The sequence below is a fragment of the Talpa occidentalis genome, unplaced genomic scaffold (assembly GCF_014898055.3).
Source record: "Talpa occidentalis isolate TD23 unplaced genomic scaffold, MPIMG_talOcc4v2.1 talOcc4.10, whole genome shotgun sequence".
NCBI classification, from domain to species: Eukaryota; Metazoa; Chordata; class Mammalia; order Eulipotyphla; family Talpidae; genus Talpa; species Talpa occidentalis.
The window spans coordinates 16,122,096-16,143,058 of record NW_023600993.1 but is presented as its reverse complement, the minus strand read 5'-3'; the positions used below and the strand labels follow the sequence as shown (position 1 = coordinate 16,143,058).

Sequence of the window (20,963 nt, the reverse complement as noted above, 5' to 3'; positions counted from 1 at the left end):
ATACCGTAATCCCTTCTGACTCTGCAAAGTAGCTGAAGAGATGCACTATTTGTTAGCTGGTTATAATTCTATTTTTTCTTACATTTAATAGACTTTAAATTTTAGAATGGTTTTAGATTTACAGAAAAGGTGCAAGAGTAGTAAGAGGGGTTCCATATAACCCTTAAAATATCTCACATTACTGACGTGCATGTATCATAACTAATAAACCAAAATTGATACTTTATTATTAATTGAAGTACAGGCTTTATTCAGATTTCCTAAGTTTTTACCAAATGTCTTTTTGCTTTTGTTCCAGCTCCCCAGCCAGAATATATTATAGTCACCATTTCTTCTTAGATTTTTCTGGACTGTGACAGTTTCTCAGACTGCCCTTGTTTAGATAACCTTAGTAGTTTTGAAGACTGTCGATCAGGAATTTCATAAAATGCATTTAAATTTAGGTTTGTTTTATGCGTTTCTCATAGCTAAACAGAGATTTATTAGTTTTGAGAAGGAAGATAACAGAGGAAATTCTCATGTCATATCTAGAATATTTGCTATTAACATGATCGTCAATTTAAGATTCTATTTTAATACATGGATAAGAGTTACGTATAAGTGGTAATTTAAAGTACTGCATTAAGTAAAATCTCTTTGCCATATGTAATTTTCTATGCAGTGTATAAAACACTTAATTCTCTTGTGAATAAGGCATAATTGTAATATACGTTTACCTTATTTTTTCATTTAAAAAAAATTCCTTTTCACCACTGACAAATGAAAAGTGAAAAATCTGTCTTGTTATAAATTAGTAGTAATCCTGCATTTGCAGACTCAAGATCTGTTTATAAATTGAAAATTAAAAATATAGGGCCTCCCCTGGTGGTGCAGCAGTTGAGTGCTGGGATGCAAAGCTGCCTGGAGCCTCTGCAGCAATGGTTCAATCCCTGGCCACTGGTGAGGGTCCCAATGGTGCGACAGACCTCTCCTGCCACACCTGCTGCTCCCCTGAGCAGTGTACTTCAGTCCTTCTGCCTGTTCTGCTCCCCGCTCTGGCTCTGGTGAATTCTCTCACCCTCCTACGCTTCTGACTGTACCCAGTGCTTGTATAAATAAATAAATAAATCTTAAAAAAAAATTAAAAATATAGTTGTTTTTATTTCTTTCAAGTTAACTACAAAAAAAAATCACAGTTCTGTGCTCAGGGTAGCACCAGAAATTGTAAGTGTCTGGATAGTAATTCCCCTAAACCTGTGTCGTGCTAGGAACATGCCTTAAAAAATGTTAATACTTCACTAAGCCCTTGGCATAGAGAATCTGGCATCTAATCATGTGGCCTCTTTGGTATAAATGTACATTATTGTCTTAGGTTAGGAAAGACATTAATGTAACTGTCACAGAAATTGGAAGATCCATGGTTTTGTTTATACTTTTGTTATGAATTTCACTGTAAATAGGGAAGTTGGTTTAGGATCACTATATGTGATGCTATGTACAATTTTCAAATTAAGACATAAAATAAATATTGTGAATCTAGGGAAATGTTAGAAAGGAAGTATTAACTAGGATAGCCTTACCTAGACTTAAATGAAGTAAGTACCCCCAACATTCCAGCATGTGGCCACACTGTGTTTAAATATTTTTGTGTTTATGGTTGTCACTCCCCATGCAGCTGATCCTAAGAGCAAGGTAGTGGTTTTAGCCCACTGCTACTTGTGACCTTACTGTGGAAAATCACTGTGACCCAGAGTGTCATTCACAGCATTTCTCTTCCAGAATCTTGTGGAAAAGATTCCCTTGTTCCATGAAATATTTCCCCTTAGCTCACTATTTACTATTTACATGAACTTGGGAAATTTCCTTCACTCCTATAGTTTCCTAATCTGTACAAGTTTGTATGGCGGTTAAATGCAACTACATATATAAAATTATATAAAATGCTGGACATTTGTTGTTTATTCACAAACATACCTACACACTTTTAGTTATTTCTGGCTTGTTGGAAACAAGGAACAGCTACTGGACTATCTTAAAGTGGTCGTATTTTATGTTTTATTCTGTGTCTATGTTCTCAGAAGTATGTTTTGGCTATTGCTTGACATTTTAATGTTGGTGCTTAGTAGCAACTAAAAACTAATCAGTAAATGGACCTTTCAGTGTTCATGGGAATAAATTTTAATGGGGTAAAACTCAGTATTAGCAGCATTTTATTTATTTTTCCCTAACCATGGGAGACTGATTAGCAGTACGCTTTTTTTAAACATAGTAGGTGGATGATCTTATGACACTGAAGGAGACTTACTTGCTGATCTTAGCAGCTCACTAACTAATTAAAAGCATGTGAAGTGTCAGGCAAAGGAAGTAGGAGTCTGATGAATTATTTTACACAACAGCCCTCAGCAAGAGTCCTTTTCTCTACTTAGTGACTAATGTTTCTGAGGGCATACTTGGGAAAGAAGCCATAACCACCTGGTCCATATTCCATCACTATGTCTGGGTCGAAGGAGATATCTAAGTGAAAAGGCATCCTGAACTGCTGATTAGCTCTTGATAGCATAAGCAAGAAAAAAATAGTAACCATTTATGATGATAATACCTTATTGCAGGCAGAGCCAATCCCCTCTGACCACTGGCCAATCCATTTATCATGGATTTCTCTGTGTTCTGATAGTGACCACAACAGCATACAGGGTGGGAAGCAATCCCAGGCAGCTATTGCTGGAGAGAGCGTGGAAGTCCTTTCAATAGGAGGTTAAGAACCCGCCAGCTGGGAGATAGGAAAGCGTAATATAAGAATAGGAAGGATGGGAGAATTGGGCTTACAGTTTGTTACTAGGCATGCAAACACTGTTATCTTCATGCTGGTGGACATATTTGGGATGAGAGCTATTACGCCCAAGGGAAGTTCAGACAGGTTGTTTCACATTGGAGGTGCTTCTCTTCAGATTTAGAATCACACTTCAGAACCCAAAGAGTTGTAAGGGAACAGTTCAATTTAAACTGCCATTAAATTCTTAAAATGTTATAACATTAATGGGTTGTGACCTATCTGTGACTTCCTTGTGGAGAGTGGCCATTGGTGTGTAAATACAATGTGACAAACTCCCTGAACACAGTCTGGTGTAGAGTGAGCATTTACTAAATAGGCCAGACTGCAGTGTCTCTTGTGTTGATTATTTTGTTCCTGGTATTGGATATACAACTCTGTGAATGGGGCAATTTCTAACCTGTTAGTCTCGATAAAGCTCTGTTATCAGATCCTTTTTTATCTTTATCTTTTTCTTCTCTACCTTGCTCTCTCTCTCTCTCTCTCTCTCTCTCTCTCTCTCAGCATATGCAAAATGACTAGCAACCTTTTTTTAAATTAAAAATATATACAGGGAAAATAAGGACCAATTTTAAATTAAAATGTCTTAAAGGCATTCATCTTCTATTTTCTCTTTCAAAAGTCGTTAGTGTAAGTATATATGTATGCAAAGGACAAGACATCGTAAAGATTATTTTTCTAAAGTCATATGTTAGCAAGACAAATTTGTGGATGTGCTTACTGACTCCCACAGAAAAAATGTAAAGCGTACTTGTGTATGTCTTTGAGACTTGTCTGAATGTTAGGTAAATATGCAATATGCAAAACTCTACAGGGTCATCTATGTACATTTTCTTCCTGAGATGATTGAAGCATAGCTGACAAGCAGCAATTACTAACTGCTCTTACCTTTATTAGGAGAATGTAATATTACTGCTACATTTCCAAAAAGGGAACGATAATACCACTGTTTTCCCCTCTTTTTTCTTTCTGGCTATTTTGAATGCAGACAGTGCCGCAGGGACACCAGCAATATCAACGACGACAACTGTGGAAATTCGCAAAAGCAGTGTTATGACAACTGAGATCACCTCTAAAGTGGAAAAAAGCCCCACGACAGCCACTGGCAATAGCTCATGTCCTTCCACAGAGACTGAGGAAGAAAAGGCAAAACGGCTTCTTTACTGTTCCCTCTGCAAGGTTGCTGTCAACTCTGCCTCGCAGCTGGAGGCGCACAACAGTGGTGAGAGGCAGCCATTTCTTTTCTGTCTCAACAGCTCTGCAATTATCTTCCTCTGAATAGATTAGCTCTTTTGCAGCAGGGGACAAAAGGGTGGCAGAAAACTGGCAATTATTACATGGAATTCACTAACCATTAAAAAATAAAATTGACAAGCAAAGTGTCCTGGACACGGGGACAAGGAAGGGTTTCCAGGGTCCCCATGACATGCTTTGTGTGTGTGTGTGTGTTGTAGTAAATATTAGGAGATAAAATAAAATGTAACTCGAAAGTGGAAGCTTTGCATTTACACGATTTTTATGTTGCTGTGCACTTCCACCCATATGCTTCTAAATGAAGTTTTCTAAAGTCGTACCAATAATATTGCAAAATTTGGTTGTATAACACCAGGTACTACGAGGTAAAACCTCCCTATTATGGGGTTTATGGCAAACTGGGCTCAATATCGAGACGACTAGACAAGTGACTTTAAAGCTTTTGTCTGTGCAGTCACTGAAATCGAATCTCTACATGTAATATTTTGTTTATTTTTTTCTGGCAACAGAAAGATGCTACTCTTACGTGCTTGAGAAGATACAGACCAGTTCAGTGACAGAGGCATAATTCAAACCTGGGTCTCTAACTTCAAGACTAAACTTTACTCTTTACTGTAGAATAACAGAAAATGCTTGAGTCAGGATGAAATGCTTTCCCTATATATTTTAATTCCATCTAATTATCTATCTCTCTACCTATCTACCTACCTACGTATCTATCTAGATATCTGTTTAGATCTATGTATCTCTTATATAGATTAGATATAGATAATAAAACACACACGCATGTGTATGAACATGTGTCCTCTCTGAGATTTTAGCCAGTTCTTTGGCCCCAAATCAGCCTTTCTCTATAAGACTGTGTTCACTGCCAGGACTCTCTCGGCAATTATAATAGTAAAAGAATGATTTTTGAATCATACCCTGAGTTAATACTGCAGCTGTAAGTTCACTGTGTTATTGACCAATTATTGGGCTGCACTAGTAATATTCAGGTATTGACTTCAACATTCTAAGAGGAAAATTACAGATGGAGAATAATTCCTTCACACTTACCTCCCTCCTGCATCCAACATTAGTAGTAGTTGGAGAGAGTTTATGAGTTCAGGGACGAAGGGCACAGAAAAGCATTGATCCCCAAGTCAGAACCCATACCTTGAACTTGTGTTTGCTCATGCACATACATTCTTCCTGCATGCAAGATAATTGGGAATACATCAACTTCATTGGAAGCCCATTTATTCCTCAAGAATTCCTAATCACTCCACACAGTGAAAGAGAAACACCTTCATTTAAAGGGCGATCAATTTTAACAGATAAACAAACTATATCATTTGAGCCTGCAGTTAATTTATCAAGATTTTGGATGTCCTCCCTGAATTTTTATCAGAAACATATGATGAAAGAGGAATTGGCCATTTGATTATATCACACAGGGTCACATCTTTTATATTCCAACTCTGTGGTCCTGATCTCTGGTTTGTGTCTCACAATTACCCAGGAAGCTTTAAACATTTATGTGCGCATACGCTTATATGGCTACAAGATACTCTATATACAAACATTATTTGATTATATTTTACAACATTAATATATATATTCTCTCTATATAAATATATTGTCTATATCTAGAGATTTGGATTTCTTCTTGATCCAGAGCCTGGGAAGCTATAGTATTTGGAAAAGGAACAAAAAACTCACAAATATTGGACAGATAGAACTGAGAAGCCCATCATCCCTTCTCTGAGAGTTCAAGGTAGTGAAGGCAGGTGTCTTGCTTACCTGAATTCTTTTGGGGGCGGGGTCCCCACTGAACCTTCAGCCTCTTCAAGGACTGCAGCCACTGCCCTTCCTTTTGAGCTGCTGCCTAGGCTTCCTTACCCCTGCGTTTCCATTGCTCCATCAGAGCCTTTTCCAGGGGTGGGATCTAAAGCTCCTTTTGGGCCTCGCCCTGGATTTGCACTACCAAGAAGGCCAACAGCTGCCACTTGCACAGCAGCTCCCTCTGCCTGCTCCCTTAGAGGCTGGCATAGGGAAGCCCAAGGGGTAAGCATGAAGGAGAGAAACTCCAGACTTGCTCACTTTCCTCTCAGGAACCGGAAGGGGGTTAGATTCATCGTGGGGTGATGGTGCTTGTTTTAGTTTCAGTCCCATCAGAAGCAGATTCTGAGACAAGGGTCTGAGGGCAAATAGTTTTTCAGGCAGGTGAAGGAAAGTGGTTAGTGGGGCGGGAGAAGGGAACTGGGATGTGGGGGCAACAGTGCAGGGCACCTGCCTTGGCCCTTGATCTGTGTGGTTACAGGAGTTCGCCAAGCCTACAGCATTCTTTGGGTTCGGTGCATTCTCTTTCATTGCTTCAACATGAAAACTACAAGCGGCCACATACAATGACAGGCTTGAATTAACTCACATTCACTTTCTTCATCTATGCAATCACTGTGCCATCATTATTTATTTATGACATACTGTTTACATTAATAATTATGGAGGATTACAGGGAATAAGCATGAATGGCAGCCTCTGTGAGCTCAAAGGATTTTGAACTGTTATAAACCTTTTAACAAAACAAAGATTGGTGGCTGAATTGGGGGAGCAGGACTGTCTTTATGTGGGAGGGTTCCACAAATCAAGTCCCATGTGGCCTATGATGTTTATTATAGGATAAGTCATCAGATATTCTAATTTAATATGTTCTAACTCTCAATAATCGTCACCACGTCAATTGTTTGGAATACAGACCAACAGAATGTTTTTTAGGGAGTCATCCTTTATCATCCTTTATCAAAGGATCACTGAGTCATCCTTTATCACTTTATCACAAAGGATAAAGTCATCCTTTATCCTTTATCATCCTTTATCACAACTAATTTGGGGAATATAACTCAACTGAATATTGCCAGTTCATGAGGCTAGTGAAAAGCAGACTCTTTTTAGTGCCTTTAATTATTGTGTCTCATTCTTTTTAAAGTACTCCTATCACCTGCACCCAGAGCAGACCACACCCACCACTCCACCCAAAATTCTCCACTGTCCCCTACACTCATTCCCAACCCTCAGCTTTTCCTTTAAGTACCCTCTCCTTGTTCTAGAGCCAGCTTTTAGGAAACTACTGTTGAAAATTGAACTATGGTTTTCAAAGACCCAGGTTTGAACACCAATTTAGATCAAAAGCAAGCAGTTTGCAAGGTGGGGAGATGTGTCCCTGCATCAAAATGGTGATTCTAAGTGCTTCATTCCTGCCAGAAACATATTATATACATAAAATAAGACCTGTGGAACTGAGTGGAGGATTATGTATTTATGATCTGCTCATGGGAAACCAATGACATTTCAAACACAGTTTTAATCTTAGAAAATATGTATTTTTTATTAATTGAATTTTGCTTACGTCATTGTAGTCCCCCATAGTTCTCCTGCCACCGATCACCCATGAACCATCACCATGGTCCCTTGTGTTTTCCCTGCCCTGTTTTGATTCCTCTCCCCCTTTTCTGCATGCCTTGGTTCTATATATTTTCAATTAGAAACTAATTTGGGGAATATAACTCATCAACACGACCTATGGTATGGGTCATTGAAATGGACTAGAAGTGATCAGAGTTCATTTTTACCTCAGGTCTATAGGTAAATGTTCTAATTGAACCATGCCAAGTCAGTTGTCTTCTTTGCATTTCTCTCTCTCTCTCTCTCTCTCTCTCTCTCTCTCTCTCTCTGTCTCTCTCTCTCTCTCTCTGTGTGTGTGTGTTTGTGTGTGTGTGTGTCTCTTTAATGAAGTTTAGAGGCCATCTGGCACCCTTTAATAATCAATTATTATGGCATGGTTATTTGTGTAGCCACAGATGCTAGCATTATTTAAGGCATCATTTAGGATATTTCACTTGCTTTCTCTTCCAGTTTTCACTAATGTGTAACCATTCAAAGTTGCAGTTAATTGATTTATATTCCATAACACTGGAGTACAGGACTGGAATAGAAGTATTCCTGCTTTGATTTTTGTTAGAATTTGGGGGTGGGGAATAGCTCTCCTGAGCTCACCAGCAGGATTCATGAAACAATCTAAGAATGTTCAAAATAGCTTAAGAAGACACAGTGCTTTCAAATTATCAGGAGGTCCCCTTTTATGTTACAGATACAAATTTTATGAAAGATGTTTTGGTTTTTTTATTCAAAGAAAGAAATCCCCCCAAAATATCTTACTAGGTAATGCTTGCCTAGATAATTTTGATGGTTTTCTTTATATATTTGGAAAAGAATTTTGAAATGTTTTATAGGGAAACACTCATTCTGATTTAAGCAGATTTTTCTGGTAGTGATTTGAAGTAATATTTGATCATTTTCACTAAGTTTATTCCAGATTTCCTATCTCTTCACAGAGATTATTATAGCCATCACTAACCTTTTTAATGGACAGAAGAAATAGCAAAGGTGAACTTCACTGTTTTGAAATGTTTGGAGAATTCTAAATTTTTCCCGAAACAAAAACAACAACCTGACAAAGAGGAATTAGAACTTACTGAGCCCATGGGAGTAGAAAAATAACCCTTGAAAGAGTGAATGCACTGAATATAACACTTAACTAAAACAGATAATTTCCTCTTTCGCAGTCAAGGATATTGAGACACAAAGATTTCTAAACTGCATAGCTGTTGGAGGCAAATTCTAATCTATCCCTTCCAGAGCCTCAGCTCACAAGTCTCTTTATGAATATTTGTTCACTGATCTTTATTAATATCTAATACTTCACCCAATCCCCATGGATCACCTACTTTTTTGTTCACCTACTCTGAGAATACAACCAAGAGCAAGATCCTGCCAATCCTTCAGGAGACCCAAGTCTGGTCTGTGCCTCTGTTTTTAGAGTAAGTCAAGACTGACTTTGCACGGAGAGCTCTCATTTCATGTTTCATACAAAAAAACTCATTTAAGCCATCAACTGGGGGCAGTGATCCTGACCTTCTTATTATCATGGCCCAAAGACATTTACCATTCCTATTCAGTAGTGTCTCAGGTAATAGTAAGGCTTCAATTTGATGGAGAGTAAAGATAGAAATGCTTTTTTCGTAATTCATGATCACGCCATCTTTAAATTTTCTACAAACGATAAAAATCAATTCAGCTTCAGAAGAGATTATGCTCGGTGAAATACGTCAAAAGGAAAAAATATTGGATGCTTTCACTTATAGGAAGAATGTAGGGAAACTAAACAAAGGGTCAGAGGAAATAATAAGACAAAATTAGCAGGCAAATTATAGATCTGAGGCAAACAGCAGGGGAGGGGAGGGGTCAAAATAGGTGAGGGAAGAGCACAAGGGACTGTGGTGACCGTCCAAGGGTGAAGTGGTGATGGGAGATTTATGAGGATTAAACTTGAGGGAAGAAATCAAATATTGTACAAAAATGAACAATGATGTGAGAAAATTAAAAATTAAAAAGAAAATCCAGCATTATACCCCACTCCATGTTCCCCATGCCCATGCAGGGCACTACCTAATAGAGTCTCCACTCACCTCAGACGGCTAATTAAATTTAATTACAAATTCAGTTTCTCAGTTGCAGTGACCTTGTTTCAAGAACTGGAGAGCCCAGGTGACTAATAGCTACCATCTTCACCATGCAGATATAGAATTCCATCGCCACAGAGGTTTTGAGTCAAGATGTAGAGCGATAATTCATAAGTCATGTGTTTGGAGGATTGTGATCTATGTGATTTTGGGTAGATTACCTGATGACAATTAGCTGACCTACCTGTGAGCATTTAGAGTTTAGCAGCTACTCCTTTGGTGACATCTCACTGATTAACCCCCAGCATGAGTGACTTCAGAGCTGTGTCAAATGCTTTTTCTATGTGTGTATTTTTATGTCACTGTTTCTTAAAAGTGGCTTCATGTGCACCCCAAGTGAAATGTTCAATCCATAGTATTTTTCCTATTCAAGCTTTGCAGAAAGATAGTGATGTTTAGAACATTTCCAGAAGTTTACACATGAAAATGTGTCACTACTGAGAGCATGCAGCTCGAATCTGAGAAGTAGGCAGGCTTTTATGTTTTGCTTTATAACCTCTGTGCTCTGAATTTTCTATCAAGAACTTGTGTTGTTTTTATTAAAAAATAAAACAAGTTTACACAAAAAGTCAAAAAAATTCCTGCTTTTCTAAATAAGACAGCATCATCTCTGTCATGTGATGAAACAGTGACAAATGTGCCCACTTTTTCATTGTTGAGTGTTTATTGTATGAAGGTTTTTTTGCTAGGTTCTCGAGTCCTGGATATTAATGCAAGATTGTGCTTTCCCATGCATTTAAGGGACTTGTTTTTAAGATGAGAAGGGTGCACATAAAGATTGTTAAATACATGTCTAAAGCAGCACTAGAAAGATTCCGTTCCCTGTAGTAACTCATCATGGATAAAAGAGGAGTTTTCAAAGTTGCTATTTCTTTCTTTCCATAGGCTGGGACCCCCAGGCGTACTAGTTTATTGAATCAATGTGTCTATCTCCCCATAAAATCCAGCCAAATGCTCTGCTGCCTGGCCCCTGAGCCTGCAGGGCACTCCCGTGGGTATCCCCACATCCATCCCCCTAGCTCTGTATGTGGCTTGTCACCCATCCCGTCCTGACCTCTTGCTTCTTTCTTTCTCTTAGACCCTTTCTGGTGCTAAAAGCAGAATTCTCCTTTCCTTTTGTAGATGTTTTGTTTTCCTTATCTCTACTTTCACCTGTGCAAATTAGACTTTAGAGGCATTATTAGTCAATCAGCATATTATCATCAGCAAGGCAGCTCAGGGAAATAACACGGTATTTGCTCATTGGGTCTCCTGATATCATGGGTGCCATTGTGGGTGTTTCATATATGTTGGACAAAGCCAACCAAAGTTTTCATCTGTAAGACAAAATACAGATATGGCTGACATGGAAAATACATATTATATAGGAGCTGCGCATAATAAAAGGTTCCTGTGACACTGCAGGATAATTCAGAAAATATGGAGACTTTTGATGCCAATTATACGGTTCAGATATATAGACTGAAGAGAATTTTTCTTCCTCAGGACACACAAGTTGGAATATAATGCTGTTAAGCTGATTGTCATTAATAAACACATCAAAAAAAATCTTTTCACTTTGCTGTTTGTATGGGGACTGACCACTTTCCTGCCATTTATCTAAAATCTGAACCATCTGAACTTGTCAAATGAGAAGGTAACTAAATTTTCACTGGCAGTTGCATAGGTTCATTAAGGATTAGTCTAACACCATTAAATATAATTTATTGGACATTCTGGAAAATTGAAATTTAGGTTATTGAAATTTATTTTATAGAGGAGCAAATTTTGCAGACTATACCAGGATGCAGTGCTCTATAAAATGAATCTTCCTTTGTAATATGTAGAAAGTAATTTGGCAGTTGAATAAGAGACTTAAAAATAGCCATATTCTTTGTCTTTATCATACCACTTATGAAAATCTATCCTAAGGAAACAACCAAATATGAGATTTGAGTAGGCTATTCATTACAACCTCATTATATAGAGGGGAAAGGAAATAATACAAGTCTCTAATATTAGCTAAGTGATTATATCACATCCGTATATTATAAGCCTTGGTGTCTTTAAAAATCACACGCATTTCTAAAAATACATATAATTCCTTGGAAATTTCTATGTAAAGTCACTTTTGTCATCGAAAATTTTTAAAATGCCTATAACAAGTAGGATATAAATGGTTGGTACATGATACCCTCTATCACTATTTTGATAAACCTCTTTGATGAATTACATCTTTTTTTTCATTTTTTAAATTTTCCAAATGATCTAATGAATGGCTTATATAATTTTAAGAAGGATTCGCCAGTTTTCTGGCTCACCTGTCTTTCTTTCACACCAGTACCTACATTGAGAGTCATCTCTGAAAGTTGTAACGATGACAGGGATGAGCAGGGAAGGCCGATCTCTCCCACAGATTACTTTGATGTTTGCAGATATGAGATCAATAAATATCTGGACCCAAGATAATAAAAAACAAACAAGAGCAAAAAAAACCACAGTATTTCTTGGAACATTATGACTTGCTGCATTTAGACAGCGGTTGCTGTCTGGCCTCACATTTCAGGAATCCTGAAGCTTCAAATGAAGGTCAGTGTCAGGGTCAGCCTTTTCAAAGTGACAGGAGGAAAAAGTCCATTTAGCGTCTGTGGATTCTCTCCACAGAGGAGGAAGCAAGAAAGGACGGAAGCAAACTTGAGACTGCCCTGCTGTGCCGTCACAGAGGAAGGCACGGGCCTTGGGAGAGGTTTACATGGTGTTGAAAGGGGATCTCACCAGCCTTCACAGACTCACAGCATCTATTAGCATCCTCTTTCCCAGGCACTGCTGAGCAGAAAGGAGCATTTCCAGAAGGGGAAAAAAGAATGTGAATAACGCAAATTAAAATTGGAGCTTAGAAAAGACTACTTTAACAGAACAGAAAATGAAAGGCACTGTGAGGAGCTCGTACGTAACTGGAATTCAGCTGATGCCAAAATCCCAGTGGATTTCTAACGAAGTCTCCAGAACTCTAAGAAGCTAGTTAGAAATGCACTCTTCACCTGCCAGGAAGTTACAGCCGTGCTTTGTACATGGACCAAGTACCTTAATCTGAGCCCTAACTGTTATCTGTCAAAAGGGCATAATAATAGTATCTAATGCATAGGTACTTTAGCACACATGCCTAATGGTTTATAGCTAAAATGAGTAATAATTACCCATTTTAATAATAATTACGATTTTTACATTGTTATTGCACATTTTATTCCTCAAAAAATGTAAATGCCTTAAAATTAAGAGTATATCTTTTCTTAATTTTAGCTATACTTGAGAAAATGCATCTACCTTTACAGCCCATTCAAGCTTTAAGATCATATAAAACTAATTGCTATCCAATTATGACTGATAATCTGCTACTAAATACAGCAGGTTATATTGCACAAAAGTTCCACTCTACTTGGTGATGAACATTACCCCCAATGTCAAAGTTATTACTTGAAGTTTTTTAACCAAACTTGCCACAGTTCTAGCCATACATGTGTAAGTAATGCATGGGTGGGTATATTTCCTTTTCCTGTATTTTGTAGCTGCTGTGGTAAGCCTGGATTGAAAGATTAGTGCTAACACCTCAGTGATTTTCTAAGAAAATGGGTATTTTTTTATAAATGTTCACATATATTCCATTTCTACTTTGCCTCTGGAGACATGGCATAGATGGGTCTCAGGCACCCAAGAATATTATGGGAGCATTTTATTTTGTGGATCACTTCCTGCTATTGCTGAGCCTTTACTCTTAGTGGCAAACCTTTAAGTTTTCTCTCCTCTTTCCACTTCACCAAACACTCATTCCTGAGGCCAACCACCTACGCTTAGTAAATTATCCTCCTAGGCAAGATAATTTACTTCAATATTGTTGTACACATTAAAACAGCTTTCTGAGCCATTAGGTTCCACCTACTAAACACCAAGCCCCCATCACAAAGCTTATCAGCAAATGTGAATCAAAAATCCCTCAAAAAAGTCAGGATGACAATTAGTCTCCTGCTAACTACTTCTTAGACATTCATAACAAAAATCCTCCCACAAATGCTTCTCAGTCTGACTGAGGAAGCTACATGAAAAAGAAATACTTTGATAAAAATCATCAACTGGGGGACCCCCCTGGTGGTGCAAGGGGTTAAGCACAACACTGTGAAGCTATCTGAGCCTCTGCAGCACAAGTTCCATCCCCGGCCAGGGAGCAACCTACATGGCGCAGCAGACCTCTCCTGGCTCGCCCGCAGCTCCCCTCAGCAGTGTATTTCAGTCAGTCTGCCTGTTCTGCTCCCCTCTCTGTCTCTGGTGAATCCTCTCACCCTTGCCCCCGCACCTCTGGCCTTTACCCCAGTTCTCATATGCATGTATAAATAAATCTTAAAAAAAAATCATCTATTAGGATAGAGAAGTTTGGACAAACATCTACACACTCGCACACACACGTGCCTGCTGAGTATGAATACTTGCTTTCCAGGAGGGTGTTTTGCCCTCCAGCCCTTGTGTCATCTTAACATAAAACAGAAACATGCATGTGACAATTGCCAGTGGGGTGGGTGGGAACATACCGGGAAGCCCCCAAATCCCCCATCCCCACAGAACAGTTGCATGGTTCCTTCCTCTTCATTTGCTCACAGGCATTGACTTCTACTCTTTCCTTAAGTTGAGATATGAATATTTTAATAGCTGTACACAAGAATATGATATGCACAGTGGGGATCAAGGTTGCAAAATATTTTTTTTTGTTTTATGTTGGACTGGTAAAGTTATAACCGTTTTGAAGGAAATATGGACCATAAACCCGCTTCATGAATGTACTACGTCTCCTTGAAGAAGACAGTGCCTGGCACTTACCCAGCACGCCCTCCCAGTGTGATTTCTCATCCATATTCAGTGGTCCTGGACCCAAGAATCAGAAGTTAATCTTTTTTATGTTTGTAAAACTGATAACAACCTAATAAAAACATTAACAAGAGAAACGACTAGAAAAGGATTTTTAAAAATCAGAGTGGCAGAAAGGACACATGATTGCAAGAGAAAATTGCAGAGCAAAAGCCTGTGACCAAGTGAGAAAAGTAAAGAATCCTTATTAACTCTAAGAAAGAGGAAATTTGTAAGCAAAATTTAAAGAAAAGACTGTCATCACGAACCTTAATGTTTTTTAAAGAAAACAAATGCTGACAAGTGGAGTTACAGTAATTATGTGTGACGCTCCAAAGCTGTTACTGGTTTATTAAAAGGGAGCATTTATTTATGGTGTATCTGCTGAGCGTGAGTCCACCACTCATCATGGTCATTTATTGGTTTTGAAATTACATAGATGATCGGCTTGGGCGTGGTTTCTTAACAGGACTTTATTCACAGTGATTAAGATCTTTATACTATCACTCTTTCTCTTTGAGCCTAAAATATATAGCCAAGAAAGCTTGTTTGTATTCTGTTTAGAAGGTGGGTATTTAATTAGTGCCACTGCTGTAAACACACCATGTTTAAACTGATTACATTTGTTACACACCACCTCCAACTATACCTTTAGCAACTAAATCACTCTTCCTCATCAGCTATCATTTATGTCTTATTAGCATCAAGAGAAAATGAAACAAAGTCACACCCATTTAATTTCACCTCAGGACTCTGGAGTTTAGTTTCTCTATTCATGGTACCTGTTTGTAATGTGGGGCATTATAATAAATGCAAGCAATTTAATAACACTTTATACTGTAATAAAAGACAGGCATTTAATCATGCTATCTAAGGTGGATAGAGCACATCATTACCATCATTACAGGCTTCTGTGTCAGACATCTTAAACCATAATCCCTGAAGAACTGCGCTCAAACTAGGCATCGCGTTTTGTCTTTGTCTTATTTCTTGGGACACATACAGCTAAGATTTTTTTCTCTCTTTTCCTTTCTTTTTTTGTAACTATTCCTGGCAGGTACAAAGCACAAAACCATGCTCGAAGCCCGGAATGGAAGCGGGACTATCAAAGCCTTTCCTAGAGCAGGAGTGAAAGGCAAGGGACCTGTTAATAAGGGAAATACGGGTCTGCAAAACAAAACGTTTCACTGTGAAATCTGTGATGTGCACGTCAACTCGGAAACACAACTTAAACAGGTAGGCGGCACATCTTAGAAATGCAAGCAGAGAGGAAACATCCTTCTGTGCAGGATGCATGTTCTTGCTGTTCTTACTCTTTTTCTTCCCTGTTTTTCCCATCCATCCATCCATCCATCCATCCATCCATCCATCCATCCATCCATCCATCGCTTTTGAAATTACGTCCTTCCATCTTCTTATCCTCCATCCATTTATCTTCCATTCATTATCCTTATTTATTTGTACTTTGTTGTTGCGGGAATAGTAAAACATAATGCCTTCTTAAACTTTTCAGAAAGTGTCTGACGTGAGTTTGTACTATTCTTACATATGAAGAGTGGGATGAAAGGGAGTATTAGATCTCTTCGCTACTCGATTTCCCACTCAAGAGTGTTGATTTTCTTTAAAGGTCAAATTGCAGTGTTCCATTTTTATGTGTTTAGATATTTAGGTGCCACGTCTAATTTTATGCTGTGCTATTCTTTTATTTTATGTGCTTTATTACATGGTATTGTACTGTATTTCTAAATCCTTCAGCCACCTGCTATGGAGATGACTAATCCTGTTGCATTCACTTTTACTCTGAATAGCCTTGCAAACAGATCAGTTATACATTTCCAGTTGAAGGTCCAGCCTTCCCCTTGTGTTGTGTTTTATATGCATATGTACGAGCTTGCACTGATTTTATGCACCTTAGTTATTTATCTTTAGAATGTAAGGAGTTGACATTTGACTGTACAAATGTGAGGATAAATATTAGTATGGAAATAAATTCATGCCTGCCTGGCCATCTTTGTTTATTTGCACATCAAATTCCTTCAGATACTCACTTCCTTTGTAAATTTTCTTCTAAAGAAGGAGATCAATGCAGTGATAAGAAGAAAGACTGGAAGAGAGATGATCCTCTATTTATGAAAGCGTATTAAAATGGATAATAAGAATATATATCTTGGAGGCTTAGGATCTAAGAACCAAAGTGCACAGGCCTTTGTTTTTGTCTTTCTGAAGCTTGCATGAAATAATATCCATCCCCAGGTTTAAGCAATATTGGTGAGGGTGAGGGGGGGTTGGATTTTTTTTTAAGTTGTCATTTTTCATTGTTTTTACTAGCACATTAGCAGTAGAAGGCACAAAGACAGAGCTGCTGGGAAGCCCCCGAAACCTAAATACAGTCCTTACAACAAACTACAGAAGGCAGCACATCCTCTGGGGGTGAGTGTCACTTTTGCTTCCCGAAAGGTAGTAATCTGTAATGTCCCATAGTCTGCTGAACTAGAAATTGTTGTCAGTTACTAAATGAAATAAATGGAAGGTACCAAAGTGATGACAAACCACTGATATGAGAATCCAACCCTTACTCTACCAATAGAATCATTGATTTAATGGATTGTTTGGGTGTTTTGTCACCTTTAACCACAGCCCATTATCTTATCTCTTTGAGTGGGGCCTGGGGGTGGTGACAGAGCATAGGGAAGGGGACAAACACAGACTCTTGAGTCAGGTAAGTAATCACCTCAAATCCAGTCTTGAAGACTTTAGTGGGTGCTTTTAGGAATTCAGGACAGTGAAATACAAGTTCTTGCACCTCTTTTTTAATATCTTTAAGAAACAAAGTTTTCATATAACTGATGTCCTCAATGATTTGAATTTGGAATAACAGTCCTCAAGGCATGGATTACTTAATTTAATTATAAGGCCTGGGGAAATATTCCTGGGATATTTCTCTTCCCATTACCCTAAAGGGGCCTTTTAGATTAGTAAATGTACCAGCACTGATTTCCTGACGTGAAACTTTTATAGGAATTTAGGTGAAATCAGTGACTAGTAATTTAGGCTAATATTATGAGCATCTCAGACTAATATTTAAGAACATTTGATTTTTTTTTTTCTGGTTGATTTGACCGTAGTGTTGATCTCAGAGACCCATGGCTCAGTGAAAAGTTAAGAACAACTGATCTACAGTATTTGCTGAATTGTGCACTTTGAAATCTGTTTTCTTCGAAAAAGTGGGTGCTTATTATCAATAGTGGCACTCTTATGTGCTACTGACATATGAAAGCATAGTGAGAAGAAAACACCATCATCTATGATAGGAGGGCAGTGTGAGTAGACCCACCCAGTTTATGCAAATGAAGTCACTTCTCTGTTCTGCACAGAAGTGATGTCCCCTACCTTTGAGAGGTTGTGAATTCTGCTCAGAGCTGATATTTCAGCACGGCTAGTCATAACCTTGAGCGCTGTCACAGACCAGCATAGATGCAGCCTTTAACAATCAACTGAATGACTCTTAAAGAGGGAAATCAAATTGTGTAATGCTCACTCTAAAACCTCCTTCTGAAACGCCACTGTCTTCCTGTTTCCATCAATGGGAAGATTCTATGATAAAAATCACCTTACCGATGCTATAAGGAGAGAATGAATTGGTTTTGTAAGTGAGATTGAGAAAATGTTGTTACATTTTGCAGAATACATCAAACTTTTGGAGAGAGAACTTTCCCTTCTTTATTGAAAACGAATGTTGTTATTTTTAATCCTCTTGATCAATACCTCATATCTCACTGTGCTCCTCAGTTTACACATTTGGATCCAGCATTAATAAATCTCTCTTAAAAATGTCTGTTCTGAGATGGTTACCGTGTATACAAAGGATAGGACGAAAATTCCCTATTTTTTCTTCTCAAGAGGATTATTTTCCTCAGGAAGTATAATTATTAAGAAAAATTCTCTAAAACACAGTGTTATAAACCAGTGTTGCCTCAATAATAAGAAAGAAAGAAAAGGAAAAGAAAGGAAAATCAAACAATGTTGCCTGAGTACGTTCTAAATCAGCCTTTGGTTTGATTTCCACTGGCTCCAAAGGAAAGATATCCTACACGTGCCATTACTTTTATTGTGAGTTCCCAAGTGTGAGTTACTCCTTGTTGTTTGCTGCCATATTTTAAAAGCTACCCACCATTTGGAATGCTAAGTGGAGACCCCACAACTTTTGTTCATCTATTCTTTTTTCTCTCCCTTGCAGGTAAAACTAGTCTTTTCAAAAGAACCTTCAAAGCCATTGGCTCCACGAATTCTACCAAACCCTCTGGCAGCTGCTGCAGCGGCTGCAGCCGTGGCAGTCAATTCCCCCTTCAGTCTTCGAACAGCTCCTGCAGCGACGCTGTTCCAGACTTCTGCACTCCCACCAGCCCTACTGAGGCCAGCTCCAGGACCCATTCGGACCGCCCACACGCCTGTGCTGTTCGCTCCTTACTGAATTCCAAATGGGAATCATTGTACTGCAATAATTTTTCAAAAACAAAAAAAAACAAAACCAACACAAGAGAACTATGCAGTGTTTATTTATAGTTTAAAGTATATCTGAAGAGCCAGGACTTTTGATAGTGAATTGAAAAGATTATATTAAAAAAAAAAAAAAAGGAGGGAAGTTTGGGGGCGGGAGGGAAAGGGGTGGTATTTTGTCCAAATTAAAGCATTCCTCTTGAACACTGATTGTTTTAGAAGTGATCTCCAGCATCGACTTGTAGTGGTATCTAGAACTGCTGAAGCCTTTGTGACTGTGCTTTTGGGCACCTGATTTCCCCCTGCATTGTCTTTCCTGCTTTATGAAACAACTATACATTGTCTAAGGGCATTAACTGGTTCCAATGTATATACAATAATTTACTCTGTAGATTAAAGTAATATGAAAAAAAGAAAAAAAAAACAAAACAAAACAAAAGCAACACTGTGAATAGTAGTACCCTTGCTGGTCCTCCCGCTACAGACAGCAATTCCTGGGTATTTATCCCAACAGAAGTAGATACAGTAGATGTCTTGTAAAACAATAGTGCTGTGTCTCAATCTATGCCACTAGGTTTTAAAGAATTGCAAAAGGTAGAATGAACAACTATTTCATGCCAGTAAGCAGTCAAAAAATAAACACCCGATGGAGCTAGGAGGTGTCCCTCGTCCAAGTCCTTCCCCCTCCTATTCAGCTTGGAGATGACTTTAAGGTCAGAACAATAGAACAGGGCTCAGCACAGGGTGGAAGAGATTAATAAATATGGTTTCTTATGAACTACTCTTTTTCCACCCTGTGGCAGTATTGCTGGAAATAGGGAAATGTTATCATAAACCTCTATCTGAAAACAAGTTAACCCACACATCGTGGGTGTTCAGAAAGAAATCAGCATGCCCATTTTGTCTCCTGAATAAGGGATGATCATAACCTAGGAAGATAACACAAGGGAAGGATTTTTCATGTTAGTGCATATCCAGTAAAAACAGAGAACATTGTCTCTCTGCAATATCCCCTTTATATCATACCAGTAGGCCTCTGCTTTGAATATGATGGTAGACTTTAGCTATTGTCGTGGGTTTTTTCTTGTTTTTTTTTTTTTTTAGATTTCCTACTGACATGATATAAACCACTGATATATATTTAAATATTAGCAAATCAAGTAAGATCAATTTGAGTTAACTGCAGACCAAGGATATAGTGTTTAAAAAGAAAAATACTGGTAAGATGCATTCGACCATCACTTCTCTAGTGGAGTTGTGAAATACTGATAGCCTTCGATATGCACCATAAGGCTGAAAGGAGTTGACGATTTACCTTTAAAACAAGATTTATCAGGGGTATATATAAATATATGTATATTGTATATATGTTAGAAAGATTAAGAGAATAACTTATAAAAAGAAAATCTATATAAAATAATTATATAACCATCCCGTGTTACATGTTATCATTAAGTTGGTAACAAATGGCATAAAAATAGCTGTGCCTTTAATTTGTGATAAAGGCTATTTGCTTTTTCCCATAGGTTAACATATACCTATCCCTATGATGGGGTTCGACGCAGCTAGTCTGTTGCATTCATAAGAACAATTGACGCTCAAACTTAGAGCAATGATACAACCTGTACAAATCAATCCTATGTGATTTAGGTTTAGAGAAAAAAAAAATATTTTTGAAAAGGTTTTGTAAAGACTATTTAAAAATATAGGGAAGGGCTGGGCATGGCCTTCCTCAAACTGCTCTTACCTAAACTGTAGTAAACTTTTGAGAGGTAGAAAGATTCCAGATGAAACCATTTGAGAGATAGGTATTTAGCATTTATCATTTTATATTTAAAAAACACCCATAGCGTGCTTGGTGCTCTACCTGGAACATGGTCTTTGGATTTTTTGATCTTCCATCTAGCTCTAGACATTTGTCATATGAACATATCTTTCAAGCAGTTGGCTTCCTATATCTTTTGTTAAAT

General features: G+C 38.0%; 1 protein-coding gene across 7 annotated transcripts in view; it reads left to right on the top strand.

Annotated features, from left to right (window-relative positions):
* ZNF385D (zinc finger protein 385D) overlaps positions 1 to 19,009 on the top strand; it is an 860,299-nt gene extending 841,290 nt beyond the window's left edge. For all 7 annotated transcript variants that reach the window (XM_054691913.1, XM_054691926.1, XM_054691922.1 and 4 more), the window contains 4 exons: positions 3,798 to 4,031; positions 15,554 to 15,732; positions 16,825 to 16,926; positions 18,734 to 19,009. In XM_054691913.1, coding sequence (XP_054547888.1) covers positions 3,798 to 4,031; positions 15,554 to 15,732; positions 16,825 to 16,926; positions 18,734 to 18,967 — 749 coding nt within the window. In that variant the 3' untranslated portion in view covers positions 18,968 to 19,009. The remainder of the gene's footprint in view (positions 1 to 3,797; positions 4,032 to 15,553; positions 15,733 to 16,824; positions 16,927 to 18,733) is intronic.
* Positions 19,010 to 20,963: the final 1,954 nt, after the last annotated feature.